Here is a 23265-nt window from a genome sequence, read left to right as displayed (position 1 = left end):
CCCAGGACACACACTCTGGGGACCCTGTGTATGCCATATGGGAAATGGTGACTTGGAGGGTATGTCTTGGATTGCTTAAAATGGGACAGTAATATTTATCCCCAATATCTCCCAGGATATATATGTAAAGACTATTATTGGTTTGTTTGATTCTGAACTCAACATGTTAATTGAGTGAGCTGATCACATTAGCCTCCAGGACTGGCTAGGAGACGAACAGTCTACTCCTACTATAAGTGTTGATGACTAGGCTGAGGAGGGGGGAGAACACTGTTTGTATTTTTAGTTGTAATTAGCTCCTGCTATTGTGAAAATGTCCTGTGGTTGTACTTATGATAATGTATAATGTACTGTGTGAAGCTCGGTGACCACAAGTCTGGGCAAAAGGTCATGTTAGTAAACTAGCTCATGTTAAGTTACAGGTGTATTGTTAGAGTAATATGAGCAGGAGGTATGCACCTCCTCTTTTACTGTATAAAAGAGCCTGTGTTCCTGTCAATAAGAGAGATTCCTGTTTGAACTTACATACAGCCTGCCTGGTGTTTGTTCTGAGCTACACAACTGGATTAGAACGGCACATAGCTGTAGTTCTAGTCCCGGAGCATCTGATGACCGAACCATCAGATGTTGCGATCTGCAATCTGATTCTATAGCAGCAGAGGAGTGTCGGGAGAGTGGAGCCGATCGAGCAGGGGCTCGTTACACTGCCCTATCTTTGTTTACAGAGAGAAGACTAGTGGAGGATCCTTTAGTCAGGAGGTTCCTTTTAGCCAGATCTAGACATGATCCCGAGGTCATCAAACATATTCCTCCCTGGGATCTGTCGTTCGTGTTAAATGCGCTAACAAGGGCTCCTTTTGAGCCTTTGCATGAGGCTTCCCTGAAATTTATTTATTTCAAGATTTCCTTCCTTTTAGCTATTACGTCAGGGAGAAGGATTTCTGATCTAGAGTCTCTTTCCTGTAAAGACCCTCAAGTTTCTTCCAACTTTTATAGGTCCCAGGAGGTAGTCCTTCCTAGTTTCTGCACCTCTCCCAAGAATGCGAAGGAGGAAAGATTTAGTCTTTTAGACGTGAAGAGATGTCTTCTGCATTATCTAGTCCAGTGGTTTTAGGAGTTCCTCCCAACTGTTGGTGGTGTTCAGTGGCCCCAAGAAGGGTTCCAAAGCATTGAAAAGTTCTATTGCTAGGTTGCTTTGGCTCACGGCCAAAGTTAAAGAAGCTATAAACAATAAGAAAAGAGCTTTTAAAAAATATAAAAATGAAGGAACACTAGTGTCATTTAAATGTTACAAAGAATTTAACAGAACATGTAAAAAGGAAATCAAGGATGCAAAAATTCAAAAGGAACGACATTGCAAAAGATAGTAGGACAAACCCCCAAAAATTCTTCAAACATATTAATAGTAAAAAGGCCAGGTCTGAGCATGTAGGCCCTTTACAAAATAATCTAGAGTGGGTGACTGGGGACAAAGAGAAGGCAAATTTATTAAATACTTCTTTCAGCTCTGTGTATAGAAAGGAGCATGGGGGAGCTCATGTCCATAATGGGGGTGGTAGTGACACAGTCCCGAATGATCCACAATGGCTCAAAAGTGATATGGTCCAGAATTATTTAGACAGAATAAAGGTGGATAAAGCACCTGGACCTGATGGCATCCACCCACGGATCCTAAAAGAATTGAGCTCTGTAGTTTCAAAGCCATTGTATCAAATTTTTAGGGACTCATTAATGATGGGAACAGTGCCACTGGATTGGCGCAGGGCGAACGTGGTGCCTATATTTAAAAAGGGATCAAAGTCATTACTAAGTAACTATAGACCTGTTAGTTTAACTTCTATAGTCGGGAGGATACTGGAGTGTTTAATAAAAGACCACATAGACGAGTTCTTGCTGGAAAAAAACATTTTAAGCAACAGACAGCATGGATTCATGAAAGACAGAAGTTGTCAGACAAACCTGATTTCTTTTTATGAAGAGGTAAGTAAAACCTTGGACAGAGGGGTGGCTGTGGACGTGGTATACTTGGAATTTGCAAAAGCGTTCGACACAGTTCCCCACACACGGCTCACGTGTAAGGTTAAGTCTACAGGCTTGGAAATATCAGTTTGTAAATGGATAGAATACTGGCTAAAAGACAGAATTCAGAGAGTAGTGGTTAATGATTCTTACTCTGAATGGTCTAAGGTTATCAGTGGTGTACCCCAAGGTTCAGTGCTGGGACCCTTACCTTTTAATATCTTTATAAATGATATAGGGACTGGGATCAAAAGTAACATTTCTGTCTTTGCAGATGACACCAAGCTATGCAGTGGAATAACGTCCTTGCAGGATGTCTCCAACTTACAAGCCGACCTCAATGCACTGTCTGATTGGGCGACTATGTGGCAGATGAGGTTTAATGTTGATAAATGTAAAGTTATGCACTTGGGGGCTAAGAATATGCATGCATCATACATGCTAGGGAGAGTACAACTGGGGGAATCTGTGGTGGAGAAGGATCTGGGGGTTTTGGTGGATCATAAGCTCAATAATAGCATGCAATGCCAAGCTGCGATTTGCAAAGCGAGCAAAGTCCTTTCTTGTATTAAGAGAGGTATGGACTCTAGAGCGAGAGATATATAATTTTGCCCCTCTACAAATCATTAGTAAGACCTCATTTGGAATATGCAGTTCAGTTTTGGGCACCAGTTCTCAAAAAGGATATCGGGGAACTGGAGAAAGTGCAGAGAAGGGCAACCAAACTGATAAGAGGCATGGAGGAGCTCAGCTATGAGGAAAGATTAAAGGAACTGAATTTATTCACTCTTGAGAAGAGGAGAATAAGGGGGGATATGATCAACATGTTCAAATATATAAGGGGTCCATATAGTGATCTTGGTGTTGAGTTATTCTCTTTACGGTCAACCCAGAGGACACAGGGGCACTCTTTACGTCTAGAGGAAAAGAGATTTCATCTCCAAATACGCAAAGGTTTCTTCACAGTAAGAGCTGTGAAAATGTGGAATAGACTCCCGCCAGAGGTGGTTCTGGCCAGCTCAGTAGATTGCTTTAAGAAAGGCCTGGATACTTTCCTAAATGTACAGAATATAACTGGGTACTGACATTTATAGGTAAAGTTGATCCAGGGAAAATCCGATTGCCTCTTGGGGGATCAGAAAGGAATTTTTTCCCCTGCTGTAGCAAATTGGAGCATGCTCTGCTGGAGTTTTTTGCCTTCCTCTGGATCAACTGTGGGTATAGAATAGGGTATATTGGATTGTACGATATTTTTTTATGTTATTTATTGTTGTTAAGGTTGAACTGGATGGACTTGTGTCATTTTTCAACCTGACTAACTATGTAACTATGGATTAGGGGAGCTATTTGTGAGGCATACAAAGTGTCAGGTCGCACCCCTCCTAGAATTAGGGCTCATTCAACGAGATCCATGGCCACGTCATGGGCAGAAAGAGCGGTGGCTTCATGGTAAGAAATTTCTAAAGCTGCCGTCTGGTCCTCCTCTCATGCATTTGTCAAACATTATAGAGTACAGATGCTTTCCAGCCAGGACCTCTCCTTTGGTAGGAAAGTGCTTCAGGCTGTCATCCCTCCCTAAGGTATAGAATCTTGCTTACCCTCTCAAGTAGCTGTCCTGGAAGGTGAGGGGGGGAACAAAACCCCGTTTAGACTTACCGGTAACAGTATTTCCAGGAACCTTCCAGGACAGTGTCTATATTCCCACCCTATTCTGCCGAGTGCACCACTTTTGGTGGAGGTTTACTTGATATTCTAAACAACTGAGGGTCAGAGGAAAGGGAGGGGCCTTTTAAATGGTATCTGATTTGTGTATCCTGTAGAGGGCAGAGCCAATCATCTCTCAAGTAGCTGTCCTGGAATGTTCCTGGAAATGCCGTTACCGGTAAGTCTAACGGGGTTTTTTTTTGCCATCTGTGTCCCATTGTGGAGATTTCCCTTCACTTCCTGTCCAATTGCCAAACAGGAAGTGAGCGGAGATCCCTGCAAAGTGAGGGATTTTCTTGGGGACCCCCAGGTCACCAGAACTAGTGTCCATATTGAAACAATGATACTAAAAAAACCACCCCTTACGTGTGAATCAACTCATGTACTGAAATAATTATATAGAAAAGATCTAAACGATTCGTCAAACTGACGGGCTCCTTTCCAAATAGCACAAAATGATGCACCTAAACAAGAAAGAAGGGGACTCAGGTGGTCCCAAGAATGCCAATGAAGGAAGAAGCTACCACGTTATGTGGTCACAAAATATACAGAAAACTTTATTGAGACATCTATATAAAAACATGTGATAAGGATCCCACATCTGCGGATCTAAACCACACAGGTGGGGTCCATACCTCCACAGTATAAAGAGACCATATAAAAATAAAAAAGCAAATGACAACGTTTGTATTAAAAATAGACAGTGGTGGGTCGACCCACCTACCCCTTGATACCCCTTCCACTTCCCAAGACCCCCAAGGAGACCACACAAATATATTGATGGAGAAATGGAGTCATTGGAGCTGTTGACTTGAAATGCAGCCACTGGGGGGAGCCCACTCTGTTATAAGGGTATGGGCAGTAATACCCAATAATGCCTGTGTCACGGCTGGTAGAGTAAAGCGGTTGTATACCCTTTTTTTTAACTTTTACCTACAGGTAAGCCTATAATAAGGCTTACCTGTAGGTACAAAAAATATCTCCTAAACCTGTATGGTTTAGGAGATATTCCCCTCGCAATGAGCCGCTGACTGCAGCGGCGCATGCGCACAGGGGATTCTCGGCTGACAGCCCGGCAAACTCCGGAGCTTGCCGGATAGAAGTCTCCTGCGCGCATGCGCGGGAGTGACGACATCGCGGCTCCGGCCACTCACAGCGCCGGAGCCGCGATACCCGGAAGACACGCCGAGGAGAAATGTCAGCTCCCTCGGCGTGGACAGGGTTAGATGCTGGCGCCTCGTTCTAAGATAAGTATCTCATAATGAGCTAGTATGCGGTGCATACTAGCTCATTATGCCTTTTCCCTTACAGGTGTAGGGGAAAAAAAAAAAAAAGCCAGCGGGTTTACTACCACTTTAACCCAATATTATTATATGCATCCACTGATAGGCAACATGAAATTCAAGTCCTCAACATGCAGTGGTGTACCATGGGTGAGGATGTCTAATATGACCATTATAAGGAAAATCGCTGTGTGTCAAAATAAGACAGGGTAGTAATGACACCTAATCCAGGTTAAGCCAGTGCGGTTGGTCACATCCGGAACTAGGATAGATAACCTGTAGGATCAATGTCAATAGAGTATATAGACTATAGAAGGGAGAGTCTCACCGGCACTGATGCTTCAACAATCGCATATGTTCCTTATATTTGTTTGAATGGACATACGATCTTGGCATCCAACAGTACCCAAGATACTAATAATGGGATGTGTACAGTCCTGTCCTCGGAGCTGGCTCCTATGCTGGGCATGTGGTAACCATCTCAATGTTTATACAGTGTACAGCGCTGTGCGGCTGACCAGTCTGAGCATGGGGGATGTGATATGTAGCAGTGCAGCAACAGGTATAAGTCAATTTCAAAGTGTTCGGTTCTTACCCGTTCTGCTGTTCAGCACGATAGCCGGCAGATTCCCTCCATGCAGGCATGGGGTCAGCGTGTGGAGACTCGGCTCCCGCTTTGCCTCTGAATCCTCGTGTGGGCTGCCATCAGTGAAGAGACAGTGGAGAGACAGGCTTAGCGTACTGGGACTTCCGTGTCAGCGTGCTGCTGGTGCACTGTTTGCTGTGGGAATGAACAGCCACTGGAGGGCACTGTTTCACAGTTCCATAGCCATACTACTGTAAGGAAAGTCCGTAGAGGAGCCAGGCAGTTGAAAACTTCCTGGATGAAGACTCCATTTCTCCATCAATATATTTGTGTGGTCTCCTTGGGGGTCTTAGGAAGTGGAAGGGGTATCAAGGGGTAGGTGGGTCGACCCACCACTGTCTATTTTTAATACAACGTTGTCATTTGCTTTTTTATTTTTATATGGTCTCTTTATACTGTGGAGGTATGGATCCCACCTGTGTGGTTTAGATCCGCAGATGTGGGATCCTTATCATCACATGTTTTTATATAGATGTCTCAATAAAGTTTTCTGTATATTTTTTGATCACATAACGTGGTAGCTTCTTCCTTCTTTGGCATTCTTGGGACTACCTGGGTCCCCTTCTTTCTTGTTTAGGTCCATATTGAAACAACCTGGGGAATTTAAGGTTCTGTCCACGTGTACTTGATCTTGGTTTCATAATAAAACTACACCTCTCTGACATGAATGGGACTGCCTGCAGAACACCTGTGCATCCCCTGCAGGCAGAGACAGCTCTTCACACAGGATTATAGATAGGTACACCCATGTGAATAAGGCATAAAGATAAAAAAAAAAAAGTGACCCCCACCACTGTACAATAATATATTTTCTTATTAACTACTATGTTTTTCTTTTTCAGCCTGCCTAAATTTTCTGAAGTTGTGCAAGATAAAATATTATAATTATGGGCTTGTGCACAATGTGCAGGTGAGTATTATATAATATGATTTTTAATTTTTTTTTTTTTTAGCATAGACATTAAAATTAATCTTTGTGGTTTTGACATTTAAAATGCTGGTAATTGTTTAATATATTGATTCAAGTTAAAGGTTCAGTATTTCAAAATCCTAATTTAATATCTGCTGAGATGCTGAAGAGTTAAACCATCTAAACGTTTTCTTTCATTTCTTGAAGATGTGTGCTTGAGCTATTTTTTATATCTGTCCTTTTGCCTTGGCCAATAAAAAGTAGGCTTTGCTCTTCTGATGGATATTTATTCCATTTTATAGTATCAGGAATAAAGGAAAAGAGGGAGCCATCAGAGGCTGATGGAAGGACCCAACCTGCTGATAAGTCTGGCAGAGTAAACGCACCACCAGCATCCTCAAAAAGTGAGGGGCTTCTTGTGTCATGCTCAACACTTAAAGTGGTTGTTAACCACTTAAGGACCAGCCTCGTTTTGGATTTTAGGTGTTTACATGTTTAAAACAGGTTTTTCTGCTAGAAATTACTTGGAACCCCCAAACATTATATATGGTTTTTCTTCTAACACCCTAGAGAATACAATGGCGGTCATTGCAATACTTTTTTTTGCACCGTATTTGCGCAGCGGTCTTATAAGCGCACTTTTTTTGGAAAAAAATCACTTTTTTGAAAAAAAAATAAAACAGTAAAGTTATCCCAATTTTTTTTTATATTGTGAAATATAATGTTACGCCGAATAAATTGATACTCTACAGGTTGCATATTTTGCGCTACAGAGGAGGTCTAGGGCTAGAAGTATTGCTCTCGCTCTACCGGTCGCGGCGATACCTCACATGTGTGGTTTGACCACCGTTTTCATATGCGGGCGCTACTCGCGTATGCGTTCGCTTCTGCGCGCGAGCTCGTCGGGACAGGGGGGTTTTAAAAATTTTTTTTTTTTATTATTTATTTTACAATATTTTATTTATTTTTACACTTTTTAAAAAAAAAAAAAAAAATTGTGTCACTTTTATTTCTATTACAAGGAATGTAAACATCCCTTGTAATAGAAAAAAGCATGGCAGGACCTCTTAAATATGAGATCTGGGGTCAAAAAGACCTCAGATCTCATATTTACACTAAAATGCAATAAAAAAAAAAAAAAAAAAAAAAAAAAGTAATTTAGAAAAATGACATTTGAAAAAATATGCCTTTAAGAGGCGTGGACGGAAGTGACGTTTTGACGTCGCTTCCGCCCAGCAGTGTCATGGAGACGAGTGAGCGCCATCTTGGCCTCACTCGTCTCTATACACACCACGGCAGAGGACGCGATCGCCTCTGCCGCTACCGACGGCTCCGGTAAGCGGTGGAGGGCGGCGGGAGGGGGGGGCCCTCTCCCGCCACCGATAAAAGTGATCTCGCGGCGAATCCGCCGCAGGGACCACTTTTATCTGAAAGCCGGCCGCCGCACGAAAACGGGGATACCGGGGTTATGGCAGCTAGCTGCTGCCATAACAACGATATCCCCGTTCAAACTTAGGACGTACATAGTCGTGCGGCGGTCGGGAAGTGGTTAACCCACTTTCACATGTTAATACTATCTGTTTTGTTTCCTAATACAGTGCCCCCCTGTCTGTGTTTTTTTTTTTTTTTTTATTAAAAAAAATCCTCCTTTACCGTATTTCAGGGCGGCTCCCGGCGATCATGTAACCAGCTGTGTCTCCTCTCTACCCGTCTTGCAGAAGCAGTGGGCGGGGCTGAGGATACCCCGCTGATGTCAGGAGGAGGAGAGACACGGCCGGGCATGTGACCACCGGGAGCCACGGTGAAGGAGGGTTTTTTTTTTTCTTTTATAAAACACACAGACAGGGGGGCACTCTATTAGGAAACAAAATGGATAGTATTAAAATATGTTGGATATTCCTGCAGCAGGAGGTTGATGAGGCGGCATTGTCACAAGGTGACACGCAGAGAGGGGGGAGGAGCACAGAGGAGACAGACCTAGGAGAGCAGGCTGCGGATGACGGAGGCATGCAAACAGACCACGATGTCAGGGGCTTAGCAGCCATAATTATCATCGTCTGTTTGCATGGGGAAGGGGAGAAACTGGCAGGATCGGCCAGGTTTTTTAGGTGTTACAGGGGTCCAAATTATACAGCACAAGCACTGTGCTGTATAAAATGCTTTAAAGGAGCAGGATCCATATATACTTATTTATTTATATTTTTTTTGGGGGGGGGGGGTGTCTTATTCTCTCTGTGTCACTTGGTAAGCTCTTCTTTTTTTTTTTTTTATGCTAAGTACCGCAATCGCTCCCTTTTACAGAGTTTTTCTGCAAGGCAGGGGTGTGATGTGATCCCAAGTATCCGTGCTGTGACATTTCTCTTGATATTGGGAACCAGGCTCTGGACAGGAGGGTCAGCTTGTGATGTCACAAGCAAAGAATAGAAACAAACTGAATATACATACATACATACTTGTGGATAACTGTGGTCAGAGGAGAACACTGAGCCCTGCAACATGAAGGTGACCTGCAGTCTGCTCTACTATCTCACAACAAATATTGGAGGATTTGTTTCGTCTGTCTATAACCTGAGGTTTGTCACTTCACTGAATGTATGTAAGGGTTTACAACCACTTTAAATTCAAGGCATGCCTTGAATGATAACTGTTATATAGTTGCATACAGTTACATAGTGGGTAAGGTTGAATAAAGACAATAGTTCAACCTGTGTAGGTGTACGTGTGTCATTGTTGATAATCATTTCCCATATTCCTCTATGTTGTGTTCTTTAAGATGCACGTCTAAGAGTCTTTTAAGAATATCAATACTCCCTGCTGACACCACCAATTGTGGAAGAGGGTTCCACATCCTTATTGCCCTGACAGTGAAAAACCCCCTGTAACTAGTTAGTTACTAGTGTGCTTGTATAGGCTCTCATCCGAAGTTTCAAACCATCTGATGTCATAATGGATTACATGTGCAGTAACAGGGCAACTGCAGAACAAACAGAGGCTAAGATGGCTGCTTCCTTGGCAGTAATAGGGGGTTTTAGTTGTGATTTATTTTACCATTAGAAAGACAGATCTGTGCATTCACATTGCAATGTGTACTAGACAATGGATGCTGAATTCTGATTAATTTTTGATGGGAGGTTATTTTTTCCATAAATAAAGCCATCTGTTGACTGCTTGGCGAGATATTACAATGTAAACCTTATCCTGCCTTAACTTGGATTAGAATTCTATCTTTCAGATCACTATAGATAGTTTGTTAGAGCCAAAATAGATGTAGAATCCATTGAAGGAAATTCTGGTAATGGTAGCTTACAGGTGGGGTCCTGGAGAAATTTAAAGGGTCACAGAAATGCACTTAGTTCTGCACTCCTGTGACCCAGATTCAGCCGAAAGCTGGCTAAAGCCTGCTGTCAGCTGATATCACAAAGCCCGTCCAGGCTCTTCAGGGATCCCGACAATAATGTCAGAATCCACCCAGATGCCTGACCGTCGGCTAGCTCAGTTTGTCAGCGTGCCACAGAAACTTTAAAGTGTAGAGGATCAGTTTTGGGATTGGACTTGCCAAGTAACATTGATTATGTGTTCCCTTGTGCCCTAATATAATTCCTTTTTTTATTCATAGAGAGACTTTATCATACAGACTGGTGATCCTCTGGGAACAGGCCGAGGAGGAGAATCTATTTTTAGGTATGTTTGTTCAGCTTTCTTGCACTTTATTTTCTAAATGTGGATTAACTTCATCTAATATGGGTATGTTTCAGGGCTACACAATTTCCTTTTCCTGTTGTTTCTGCCACTTTACTGTCTTGCCTACATATAGGAAAAGCAATACAGGGTTTTCATCTCCATTCAGCAACACTGATTAGACTCCTTCCTTTGTGCTGCCAGACCTGGGTATTATCGAAATTCCTTGCTGGCAAGTAAATTGCAGAAACCTGGTGTGTAATATATACAAAGCCCATTTAAACAGAGTATTATCACACAGTCAGTGTCCTATGAAGTCCTATCTAGGGAACTCAATAACGCACTTTAGCTGTATAATGTTTATTATGTATGACTACTATAATAAAGTTCTGCAGCAGACTGGTCTTCGTTCAGCTTTTATAGAGGTAAAAGTAGTGTTAGTACAGTCCTAATGATTGTTATAAAGCACAACACTGTGTGGGTAACTGACTAGAGTTTGACTTTTTTTTTTTTTTTTCTAAAGTGCATTTTGATTGCCAGCAATGTCTTCTGACAGTTGGATGGAGAGCGTCCAGAGTTGCTGCTGAATGTAGTGTCTGGAAATGGGGTGGTGGAGCCTTGTTCTGTGCTTTTGAATTTACCTGGGGGAATGTCAAGTGCCACTTACTGTTGCACGATGTAGCTGATGATGGGTACGGAGATTTTCTGTAAGAATTTAGAGGGACTGACAACCATCACTGTTATCCATGCAAAATGACTTTGTCCCTTGAGTTCTGCACAGTAGGAGTTCTTGTTATGATTATAAACAAGTCTCTCGTATTCCCTTTAGTAAACTGTATGGTGACCAAGCTCGTTACTTTGAACCTGAAAAAGTGCCACGGATAAAACACAAAAAAGTGGGAACAGTGTCAATGGTGAACAATGGCAGTGATCAGCATGGATCTCAGGTAAGTGAAGAAGGCTAATTTTAGTCTAAAGCAAAATTTCAGGAAACCGTAACAATATTGTAAAAAATATTTATATATTTGGTTAGTCATTTTGTAATGCTGTTTTCTAATCGATAGCTAATGAATTGCAGAAGGCAACAACAGAATTTTATTAACAATTTCTTTGGTAGCAGTGTCTTTAATTTTGCCCAGTGTACTCCTAAAAGGCGTCCCCCTTGCTAGAGAAATTCTAAAAATTATTCTTTCATATATACACACGCTTGTGCATATACCTATTGCTCCCGATGTCCTTCGTTACCTTTTCTTTAAGATTACATATATATATATGTACTCCTGGCCACGTTTTTCCTTGCTGTCTGTAGCTGCAACATTGTGTGCAATCTGATCCATTACATGTTTTATTTCTAAACAGTACTGTGAATGCACATTTTAATCCTTTCCACTCCATATTTTGTGTTTTTGCACTACTCTGTAAACTGATTTCTTTTAGGATTACTCTATGATTTTCCTTTTTCCCTTTTTAGTTTCTGATCACAACAGGGGAGAATCTGGATTATTTGGATGGGGTGCACACAGTATTTGGAGAAGTAACGGAAGGAATGGATGTACTGAAGAAAATTAATGAGGCTTTTGTGGATAAAGATTTTGTTCCTTATCAAGACATCAGGTATGCAGGATATGTTTTATTCTCTAGGACCAGTTTTCTGTAAACCACAGGTTCTCCAATGTTAATTGAGATTTTGCATCTGAAACCATGAATGAACTTGATCCTTTGCTGCAGTAACATTAAACTTTTATCTCTCTCTCTCCCCCCCCCCCCTTTTTTTTTTTTTTCTCTCTCCTCACCTCATCTTTCAGGACAGCACCTGGAGAGAGCGCAGCTCCACCTATTTTCCAGGAAACTTTGCGGTCACCACTTTAAGCCTGGACACTTCCACCATGGCCGCAGTTGTAGTGTTTCCTCCGCCATGGTAGAAGCGCTGCAGGGGACCAGGGGTGTGCTCCTCTCTCTCCAGGTGGGAAAGGGCGAAGGGCATACCCTTTCCTTTCCTTTCTGCATATTGTTGATCTTCTCTGGTCAGCCCCCCCCCCAATGGGAGGGGAGTGTTCCGGTGCTTCTCTCCTCCTCGAGGCCGGACGGAGGATGGTCCTGCATCGATAGACCTGAGGGCGGGGGCTGCGCTATGCAGTACGGCGTCTCTAGCATGAAGGCCTTCACTTGTCCTTGGCAACATCCCTGCCAGATGGGGTGGGACTTCCGGCGGTGTGCAGCGGCTTCCAGTTCCGGTCGCTGGAATGCAGGAGGGGAAGGCAGCCTCGGCTGGTGTATTTCCAGCAAAAGAACCGGGAAAATTTGAAATAAAGCTGCCGGATGCCCTCTGCATGATGGCGCCAGAGGAACTGGTGGTGGGAGGAGGAGCCACAAGCAGTTCTTTTCACCTGGGCTATTTTTGCTTCCATCCCTTCTTCCCCTAATAGGTATCACAAAATACCAACTTGGCGTTCGAGGATATGGGGGCCTTGAAAGCCACTATGAATAAGAGAGCTGGTTCCCTGTTAAAGGTCTGGGACTCTATGCTAGCCAATCTCAAGCCTGTGGTGGCTTCAACTGTGTAGTAGCCAGGAATTTGGAACACTGGTTAGAACAGTTAAAAGGTCATATAAAAGCAGGGACCTCTCGCAGAGATTTGCTGGATACTCTGCCAGTCTTACAAAGTCCAGTAGGTTACATGGCAGACGCCTTGGCAGAATCCGTGAGACTGTCCGCAAGATCTTCGACACTAGTTAATTTATCACGAAAAGCCGTTTTCCGACTGGGAGGAAGGCTGCAGTCCTTTTTCCCACAGTGGAAGGGGGCGACATCCAGTGCGTTTTGTCCTCAGGGTGATCTCGGAGGGTTACGGGCTTGAGTTCTCAGAAACCCTGCCATCACAGTTTAATGTAACACAGGTTCCCAAGGATCTAGAAAAATCTTTAGCAATGATGTCCCTTTTGCAGGAACTTCTACAACAGAAGGTAATCATCCCAGTTCCTAAGGAAGGACTAGGGTTTTATTCACAAAAAAAAAAAAAAAAAAAATCTTGAACAGGTCCATTCAGTACAAAAAATTTCTAATGAACACCAGCATCACAAAAGTATATGCATTTGGCAATCAGGACAGGGGGAGTGGTGTCGCATCTTCAGTTCAGGGCCCTCTCGTTTGGTTTCTCCTTTTCCCCAAGGATCTTCACAAAGATTATGGCGGAAGCTTTGGCACCGCTCAGGGTGGGAGGGGTCTCAATCCTACCTTATCTGGACGATCTCCTTTTATTCGCCAACACAAACGACCTGTTGTACAGGGACTTAAGACGCAGAGCCACTTAGAAAGTTTGGGCTGGCTTCTGAACAGAGAGAAGTCGAACCTGACCTCTTCCCAGATCAAATTCCCGGGTTATACCATCAACTCTGTGCATGAAAAGATATTGAAGGTGCAAGGTGCGGTGAAGAAGGTCCAGACTAACGTATCTATTTTGGTTCGGGCAGCCATGTCCCCGCTGGACCTTCTCACAGCCTCAATCCCAGCTGTTCAGTGGGCCCACCTCCATTCAAGGGACCTCCAGCAGGCAATTCTGCAGATATGGTCTTACGGGGAGTCATTGGATAAACAAATTAGGATTCTCTCTCTGGTCAAGAGGAAATTATGGTGGTGGAAGAGTCAAACCAAACAAATCTAAAAGGGTTTGTTCTGGACAGCAAAAAACATTGACAACGGATGCAAGCTCCTGGGAGTGGGGTGCACATCTCGAGAGCCAGATGGCCCAGGGGTCCTGGACAAATGAGGAAACCAGGAGGTCCTCCAACTGGAGAGAGCTAAGAGCCATTCTCCTGGGGCTGGGGTCCTTCAAAGAGATAACCAGGGGCCAACACTTCCAAATATTATCAGACAACGCCACAGCCTACATCTCAAGGCAAGGGGGCACAAAAAGCAGGATTCTTCTAACTTTGGCCCTCCAGATTCTGACACGGACAACTTGGCATCCCTGACAGAAGTGCATCTAAAGGGCAGCCTAAATCAAGCAGCAGACTTCTTAAGCAGAAGATGGGTGCTAGAGTCATAATGGAGCCTAAATGCAGATATCTTCTAGATGATAGTAGATGGATGGAGTGTTCCCCAGGTCGACCTTTTTTCATCTCAAACAAATGCAAAAGTACCAGTCTACTTCTCTCTGAACAGGTAGGACCAAGCAGCTGGTCTGGACGCGCTGGACCCTCCACTTGCGTTGCGCCTTTCCCCCTGTGCAGATGATTCCTCTAGTGCTCAAAAAGTTACAGGGAGAAGCCACAAGCCTAATTTTACTACCCCCGTATTGGCCCAAGAGGGCATGGTTCTCGACCCTACTGAAGTTAGCAGTAGAGCCCCATTGGTTTCTACCTCTACGAGGGGACCTGCTGAGTCAGGGGCCCCTTCTTCATCCCAATGTAGGTCATCTCAGGCTGGCAGCCTGGATACTGAGGAGAAAATCTTAGAAGAGAAAGTGTTTGTCCAGTAGATTATTTGTACTCTGCTAGATAGCAGGAAAAAGGATCACAAGGGCCATTTATTTTAAAGCATGGAAATGTTTCACCTGGTGCACTTCAAAAAATTGCTCTCCATGGCAGGTTCAGGTAGCTGCGTTGTCAGTATTTTTAGAGATAGTTATCTCAAGACCCTTTTGACCATTTTAGATTTTTTTTTTTTTTTTTAAGGCACTGGCCAGAGCTAGGCCAGTTCAGTTTTAAGGTCCCCCCCCCAAGTGGGATTTGTCTGTGGTTTTGCGGGGTCTGACTATTTTGGTGCCACATTTCCCCTTCCCGGCCATGTCTGCCCCCCCCCCCCCCCCCCCGTTTTGTGCTCTGTTGGGTTGGTTTTTCCTCTGCCTCCTCAGCTCCCGAGCCGGACGCTCATTACTGCCACCTCTGGGTATCCAGCAATTGATAGTCTAATCCAGCCTTTGATGTACTACACACGCATCTACCCCTGATGAAGTGAGCATGGTCTTGTGAAACGCGTTGGAATACTTTTCATGCCTGTGTACTTTGCAATGTACATTTTATACCATGATACGTGTAATGACTTTTTTACTGTATGTATCATTTCAGTGGCTTGGCTATGATTCATGTTTATGTTTGCATGACAATTTTAATAAATTTTGAGACTGCATTTACTCTGTCAATTGTTGGCTAACAGCATTCACCTTATTTAAAGTCCCGGGGCGATTTCCTGTTTTTTTGCATATATTGGGATGGAGGTGGTTTTCCAGTGACACCAGACCTTATCTTTTGTCTACGGGGTCTGACTAAAAGGCCTATCGAACCACCAGAGGAAGCTACAATTAAAGATTGGTAGTTAAAACTAGCACTTCTAATGGCAGTTACCTTGGCTAGAAGGGTCAGCGAGGTGCAGGCCTCATCTATTATTGAACCTTTTTTGACTGTTTTTCTAGACCGGGTAGTTGCTGAGGACAGACCTGGGGTTTTCGCCAAAGGTCTCTTGCGTTTTCCACAGATTCCAGGGGATAGTTCTGTCCATTACCACCTTGTCCTAAAGAAAGGGAGTTTCACAGTTTGGACGTAAAGAGATGCTTGTTACACTATCTGGAGGTTACAACAGTTTAGGACATCCACTTCTCGGTTTGTTCTGTTTTCGGGGCTGCATAAGGACTGCGGAGCTTCTAAAAACACAATTGGAAGGTGGCTTCGGATGGCCATCAAAGAAGCTTATATGAATAGAAACTCCTGCAGGGGTAGTGGCCCATTCAACCCGTGCTGTGACATGCATGCTTCGCCAGGACGAATCTGCAAAGCAGCCACGTGGACGAGTTTCTCCACCTTCACTTGTCACTATAGGATGGACTTGCTCTCAGCACCAGAGCATTCTTTTGGCAGGAAGGTCCTGCAGGTGGTGATCCCCCCCTAGAGGCCTGAAGGAGTGCATGCACCATAAACGCGTTGCCTAATGGGCCTTCACAATCCGGAAGTGACGTCATCTCTCGGCTCCCTGTGTGTTCTAGCTCCAGGAAGCATCGGCGACCACTGGCGCAATTCGCTCTGAGTCACCAGCAACTACCCCCTGCTTGGTGCCAAAAAATGCTTGTTTTTACCCTACTCTTTGGGGGGTACCCATATCCGTTTGTGTTTTTTGTTTTGCAATAAATTTATGGTTATACTTCACTTAGAGTGGCGCCTGTGTGTTTTTATCCCCAGGTGGTCCCACCCTAGAGTAACTACTCTACTACTTATCTCCAGGTGCTGTCCTGAAAGATGAGGTGAGAAAACCTTAGTTAGACTTACCGTTAACGGTATTTCTACGAGTCTTTCAAGACAGCATCTATGACCCTCCCTTGATTGTGATTTTACTGTGGTATTGTTGCTATGTTCTGCTTATATTTTCAGTATGGCTGGAGGTACTAGGTAACAACTGAGGCCATGGTGAAAGTGTCCAGGCTTTAAAGTGGTGACTGCAGGGTTTCCTGGGAAATGGGTGGAGCTGCGCTCTCTCCATGTGCTGTCCTGTAAGACTCGTAGAAATACTGTTACCGGTAAGTCTAAGGTTTTTTTTTTTTTTTTATTTTGCCCAGTAATAAAATTGTAGTTCAGGGTTGTTCTTCAGTTGGAACACACATGCTTTTGACAATTTACAGTGGATGTCAGGTTTCTGAGACAAAGAAATAATTTCAGAACTTTTTCCACCTTTTTAATGTGACCTATATACTGTACAACAAAATTGAAAAACAAACCGGAATCTTTTTGGGGGGGGGGGGGGCTATAAAAATAGAAAACTAAAATAATATGGTTGAATAAGTGTACACACAGCCTCTTTTTATAACTGGGGATGTAGCTGTGTTCAGAATTAAGCAATTGCATTCAAACTCGTGTTTAAATAGGAGTCAGTACACACCTGCCATTATTTTAAAGTGCCTCTGATTAACCTCAGATAAAGTTCAGCTGTTCTAGTAGTTCTTTCCTGACATTTTCTTAGTCACATCCTACAGCAAAAGCCATTGTCCACAGCGAGCTTCAAAAGCATCAGAAATCTCATTGTTAAAAGGTATTAGTCAGGAGAAAGGTACAAAAGAATTTCCAAGGCATTAGATATACCATGTAACACAGTGAAGACAGTCAACAAGTGGAGAAAATATGGCACAGCAGTGACGTTACAAAGAAGTGGAAGTCCCTCCAAAATTGATAAAAAGACGAGAAGAAAACTGGTCAGGGAGGCTGCCAAGAGGCCTACAGCAACATTAAAGGAGCTGCAGGAACATCTGACAAGTATTGGCTGTGTGGTACATGTGACAACAATCTCCCATATTCTTCATATGTCTGGGCTATAGGGTAGAGTGGCAAGACGGAAGCCTTTTCTTACGAAGAAAAATATCCAAGCCCGGCTAAATTTTGCAAAAACACATCTGAAGTCTCTCAAAAGCATGTGGGGAAAATGTGTTATGGTCTGAAACCAAGGTTGAACTGGTGCAAAAACAACACTGCACATCACCAAAAGAACACCATACCCACAGTGAAGCATGGTGGTGGCAGCCTCATGCTTTGGGGCTGTTTTTCTTCAGATGGAACAGGGTCCTTGGTTAAAGAAGAGGGAATTATGAACAGTTCCAAATACCAGTCAATATTGGCACAAAACTTTCAGGCATCTGCTAGAAAGCTGAACATGAAGTGGAACTTCGTCTTTCAGCTTGACAATGACCCAAAGCATACATCCAAATCAACAAAGGAATGGCTTCACCAGAAGAAAGAGTGGGCAAATATTGCCAAGTCAAGATATGCCATGCTGACTCATACCCAAAAAAGACTGAGTGCTGTAATAAAATGAAAAGGAGCCTCAAAAAGGTATTGGTTTTAAGGGTGTGCACACTTGTGCAACCTTTATTTATTTTTATTTTTTACTTTCCTCCACCTAAAAGATTTCAGTTTGTTGTTCAACTGGGTTGTACAGTTTATAGGTCACCTTTTTAAAGGTGGAAAGTTCTGAAATGATTTTATCTTTTAACGGAGTATGTAGACTTTTTATATCCACTGTATGGGAGGAATTACAAGAGCAGCTAATTGTTATCCTTTAAGACAAATTCTTTGGAAAACTTTCCATAGGCAGAAATGAGAAATCAATAAAACCTTAAAGCGGAGGTCCGCTCACCCCTGCAAAAATTTAAAAGCCAGCAGCTACACATACTGCAGCTGCTGACTTTTTTTTTTTTAATATAGGACACTTGCCTGTCCTGGAGTCCAGCGATGTCGGCACCACAGCTGATGTTTCCATCAGCTGTCGGGTGCTGCCGCCGCCATTGGCGGGTAGGAGAACCCGGGAGAGTGTAGCATTACAGCTTCACACCGGGTCCCTACTACGCATGCGCTCTCCTACTGGCCCGGCGGCTGAGGAAGGAGGGAGCCGAGCTGCGGACATAATGTGCTGTGGCCCGGACTCCCGAAAGTGGAGACAAAGACAGGTATCTCTTCCCACCGAAAGGTGCCAAATGTGGCACCGGAAGGGGGGGCAAATGACTTTTGGGTGGAACTCTGCTTTAAAGGCAACAACTAAAAACCAGCTAATAAAAGAATGAATTAATAAACATCCTCACGATAGCTGGCATCTTGCATACAAAACAACTCCTCTTGATGTGTTAGACTTTATTCAGAATGAGCATTTAAAGCTACAGCGTCTGAAGCGCAGTCTAAATTTAAATCAAAACTGAATGCCACCCAGCCATTTCTTTTAAATTGTCTTGGCCATGCCCTGCCCATACAGCACGTCCCCCACAGTCTTTGTTCATTCTTATGGATGGGTTCATATGATACTTCAGCTGTACAAAGTATGGAGCCATCCCTAGGAATGAGTGGAGATCAACTTGTACATGCGTGGTAGGCACATGGCCCAGTCTGGACTGTTTTGAAGAAAATACTTTTTTGACACTTGACATGGCCAAACGGTCAAGATCCTGGTGCTAAAGGTAAGTATGGGGGCTGTTTCCCCAAAGGCAAACTTTACTAAATGTAAAGTTCCTCTCTAACCCCTTTAGGTATCAATTCAAATCCTTTTTTTTTTTTTCACGTGAAATGCTTTATTCTATACGTTCCTGTACTTGCGGTGCAAGGGGCATACAAAATAATATACATAAAACTATTTTTGAGAAATAAAAAAAAAAACTGATAATTGGCATGTGCGTATGTATTCACCCTCTTTGTTATGAAGCCCATAAAAAGCTCTGGTGCCATCAATTACCTTCAGAAGTCACATAATTGGTGAAATTATGTCCACCTGTGTGCAATCTAAGTTTCACATGATCTGTCATTACATATACACACCTTTTTAGGCTACAACACCTAAGCAAGAGGCACCACTAACCAAACACTGCCATGAAGACCAAGGAACTCTCCAAACAAGTAAGGGGCAATGTTGCTGAGAAGTACAAGTCAGGGTTAGGTTATTTAAAAAAAAAAAAAAAATCCAAATCTTTGATGATTTCTAGGAGCACCATCATATCTAACATAACCAAATGGAAAGAACATGGCACAACAGCAAACCTGCCATGAGACAGCCGCACACCAAAACTCAGACCGGGAAAGGAGGGCATTAATCAGAGAGGCAGTACAGCGACCTAAGGTAACCCTGGAGGAGCTGCAGAGTTCTACAGCAGAGACTGTATTATCTGTACATAGGACGACGATAAGCCGTACGCTCCATAGAGTTGGGCTTTATGGCAGAGTGGCCAGAAGAAAGCCATTACTTTCAGCAAAAAACAAAATGGCACGTTTTGAGTTTGCGAAAAGGCATGTGGGAGACTCACAAAATGTAGAGGAAGGTGCTCTGGTCTGATGAGACTAAAATTGAACTTTTTGGCCATCAAAGAAAACTGTCTGGCGCAAACCCAACACATCACATCACCCAAAGAACACCATCACAGTGAAACATGGTGGTGGCAGCATCATGCTGTGGGGATGTTTTTCAGCAGTCGGGACTGGGAAACTGGTCAGAGTTGAGGGAAAGATCGATGGTGCTAAATACAGGGATATTCTTGAGCAAAACCTGTACCACTCTGTGTGATTTTTGAAGCTAGGACGGAGATTCACCTTCCAGTAGGACAATGACCCCAAACACACTGCTAAAGCAACACTTGAGTGTTTTAAGGGGAAACATGTAAATGTGTTGGAATGGCATAGTCAAAGCCCTGACCTCAATCCAATAGAAAATCCGTGGTCAGACTTAAAGATTGCTGTTCACAAGCGCAAACCATCCAACTTGAAGGAGCTGGAGCAGTTTTGCAAGGAGGAATGGGCAAAAATCCCAGTGGTAAGATGTGGCAAGCTCATAGATGCTTATCCAAAGCGACTTGGAGCTGTGATAGCCGCAAAAGGTGGCTCTACAAAGTATTGACTTTAGGGGGGTCAATAGTTATGCACATTGACTTTTTCTGTTGTTTTGTCCTAATTTGTCGTTTGCTTCACAATAAAAAAAAAAAAAAATCTTCAAGTTGTGGGCATGTTCTGTAAATTAAATGATGCAAATCCTCAAACAATCCATGTTAAGTCCAGGCTATGAGGCAACAAAACACGAAAAATGCAATGGGGGGGTGAATACTTTTGCAAGGCACTGTAATTACAGCGGGTAAAATAAGTATTGAACACGTCACCATTTTTCTAGGTAAATATATTTGTAAAGGTGCTATTGACATGACATTTTCACCACATGTCGGTAACAACCCATGCATTCAAATCCAAACAAATAAGTTCAGAATCTAAGTTCTGTGTAATAAAATGAAATGACACAGGGAAAAAGTACTGAACATGCTAACTGAAATTTATTTAATACTTTGTACAAAATCCTTTTTCGACCGCTTCAAGACGCCTCCTGTATAAAGAAAGTAGTTGCATGCATTGCTCAGGTGTGATTTTTGGCCCGTTCTTCCACACAAATCTTAAAGGTTCAGTGGGCCTCTTCTATGAACTCTAATCTTTAGTTCTTTCCATAGATTTTCTTTTGTATTCAAGTCAGGTGGTTGGCTGGGCCATTCTATCAGCTTTCTTTTCTTTCTTTCAAACCAATTGAGAGTTTTCTTGGCTTTGTGTTTGGGATCATTGTCTTGCTAAAATGTCCAACCTCATTTCCTCTTCATCATCCTGGTAGATGGCAGCGTATTTTTATCAAGAATGTTTTGGTATCTTTTTTTTTTTTTTTTTTTTTTTTTTTTTTTTTTTTTTTTTCTCCCCATTCGTCCTTCCTTTAATAATATGAACTTTGCCTGAAAAAAGCCCCACACTATGATGTTCCCACCTTCGAACTTCACTGTTGGTATGGTGTTTTTGGGGTGATGTGCAATGCCATTTGACCTAGAGCTGGGCGATTTTTTTTTTTTTTTTTTTTTTAAAAACTAAATCAAATCGAGTTTTGACACCGCGCCGGTCCTGGGGAGCTGCAGGCAGGCGTTTTTAGGCGAGGCCGCGGCTTCGGCCTAGTCCGCTGCGTCCGGCCTCGCGGACTAGGCCGAAGCCACGGCCTCGCTTAAAAACTCCTGCCTGCAGCTCCTCAGAAACGACGCGGTGTCCGCGCCGATCCTGGTGGGAAAAAAAAAATCGATTTGCTGAAATTTTGAATCGATTTGACCTCTCAACTCAAGATTCAAATCAATTTTTTTTTTTCCCCAGCCCTAATTTGACCTCCAAACATGGTGTGTATTATGGCATTGTGTGTACAATTTTGGTCTCCTTTGACCAGACTATATTCTCCCAGTACAGTATTTCACAGGCTTATCTTAATGTTGTGCAGCAAACTTTAAACGAGCTTCAACATGCTTTTTTCTCAGCAATGGAGTCTTGCGTGGTGAGCGTGTTATTACATGCCATGGTGGTTGAGTCCATTACTTATTGTTTTCTTTGAAACAATTGTACCTGCTAATTCCAGGTCTTTCGGAAGCTCTCCGCAAGTGATCCTTGGCTCATAATTCTTTTCATTCCGCTGTGAGAAATCTTGCGAGGAGAACCTGGTCGTGGCCAGTTTATGGTGAAATGATGTTCTTCCAGATTATGGCGTCAACAGTGCTCACTGGAATATTCAGAAGTTTAGAAATCCTTCTGTAACCAATGCCATCAGTATGTTTTGCAACAATAAAGTTGCGAAGGTCTTGACCAAACTCTTTTTTTTCTTTTTCCCATCATGAGGTGTTTCTTGGGTAACACATTGGTAATGAGACACCTTTTTATAGACCATCAGTTGAGACTGAATAATAATTTGCACTGACAAGGGGCCGGATTGCTTTCTAATTACTGATAGACTTTAGCTGGTGTCTTGGCTTTCATTGCATTTTTGCACCTCTCTTTCTCCATGTGTCCAATACTTTTTTTTTTTCTGTGTCATTCCATTTTACATAGTTACATACATAGTTAGTCAGGTTGAAAAAAGACATAAGTCCATTTTATTACACATAACTTAATTTCTGAACTTATTTTTTTTGTTTCTTTGTATGTATGGATTGCATGGGTTGTTACTGACCTGTGGAGAAAATTTCATGCCAGCAGCAACTTTTAGAAATCTACTTGCCTAGAAAAATGGTGACGTGTTCAATACTTATTTTACCCTGTGTGTGTGTCACAAAAGTGAGTACAGATCCCACATTTTTGTAAATCTTTTTATTTTATCTTATGTGACAACACTGAAGAAATTACACCTATACTACAATGCAAAGTAGTGAGTGTACAGCTTGTATAACAGTGTAAATTTACTGTCCCCTCAAAATAACGCAACACACAGCCATTAATGTCCACACCGCTGGCAACAAAAGTGAGTACACCCCTAAGTGAAAATGTCCAAATTGGGACTAATTAGCCATTTTCCCTCCCCGGTGTCATGTGACTCGTTAGTGTTACAAGGTCTCAGGTGTGAATGTGGAGCAAGTGTGTTTAAATTTGGTGTTATCACTCTCAATCTCTCATACTGGTCACTGGAAGTTCAACTTGTTGCTCTACATAGAGATGGCCTAGGCTATAAGAAGATTGCCAAGACCCTGAAACTGAGCTGCAGCATGGTGGCCAAGACCATGCAGTGGTTTAACAGGACAG

The 23265-nt window shown here is 42.9% G+C and overlaps 1 protein-coding gene across 2 annotated transcripts in view; it reads left to right on the top strand.

The window, feature by feature from the left end:
- PPIL4 (peptidylprolyl isomerase like 4) overlaps window positions 1-23265 on the top strand; it is a 74978-nt gene that overhangs the window by 7628 nt on the left and 44085 nt on the right. For both annotated transcript variants that reach the window (XM_073627444.1, XM_073627443.1), the window contains exons 2-5: window positions 6495-6562; window positions 10179-10243; window positions 11070-11187; window positions 11712-11854. In XM_073627444.1, coding sequence (XP_073483545.1) covers window positions 6495-6562; window positions 10179-10243; window positions 11070-11187; window positions 11712-11854 — 394 coding nt within the window. The remainder of the gene's footprint in view (window positions 1-6494; window positions 6563-10178; window positions 10244-11069; window positions 11188-11711; window positions 11855-23265) is intronic.

The sequence above is a fragment of the Aquarana catesbeiana genome, linkage group LG04 (assembly GCF_042186555.1).
Source record: "Aquarana catesbeiana isolate 2022-GZ linkage group LG04, ASM4218655v1, whole genome shotgun sequence".
NCBI lineage: Eukaryota > Metazoa > Chordata > Amphibia > Anura > Ranidae > Aquarana > Aquarana catesbeiana.
The sequence above is the reverse complement of the archived record's forward strand: the minus strand, read 5'-3'. Positions and strand labels throughout refer to the sequence as shown.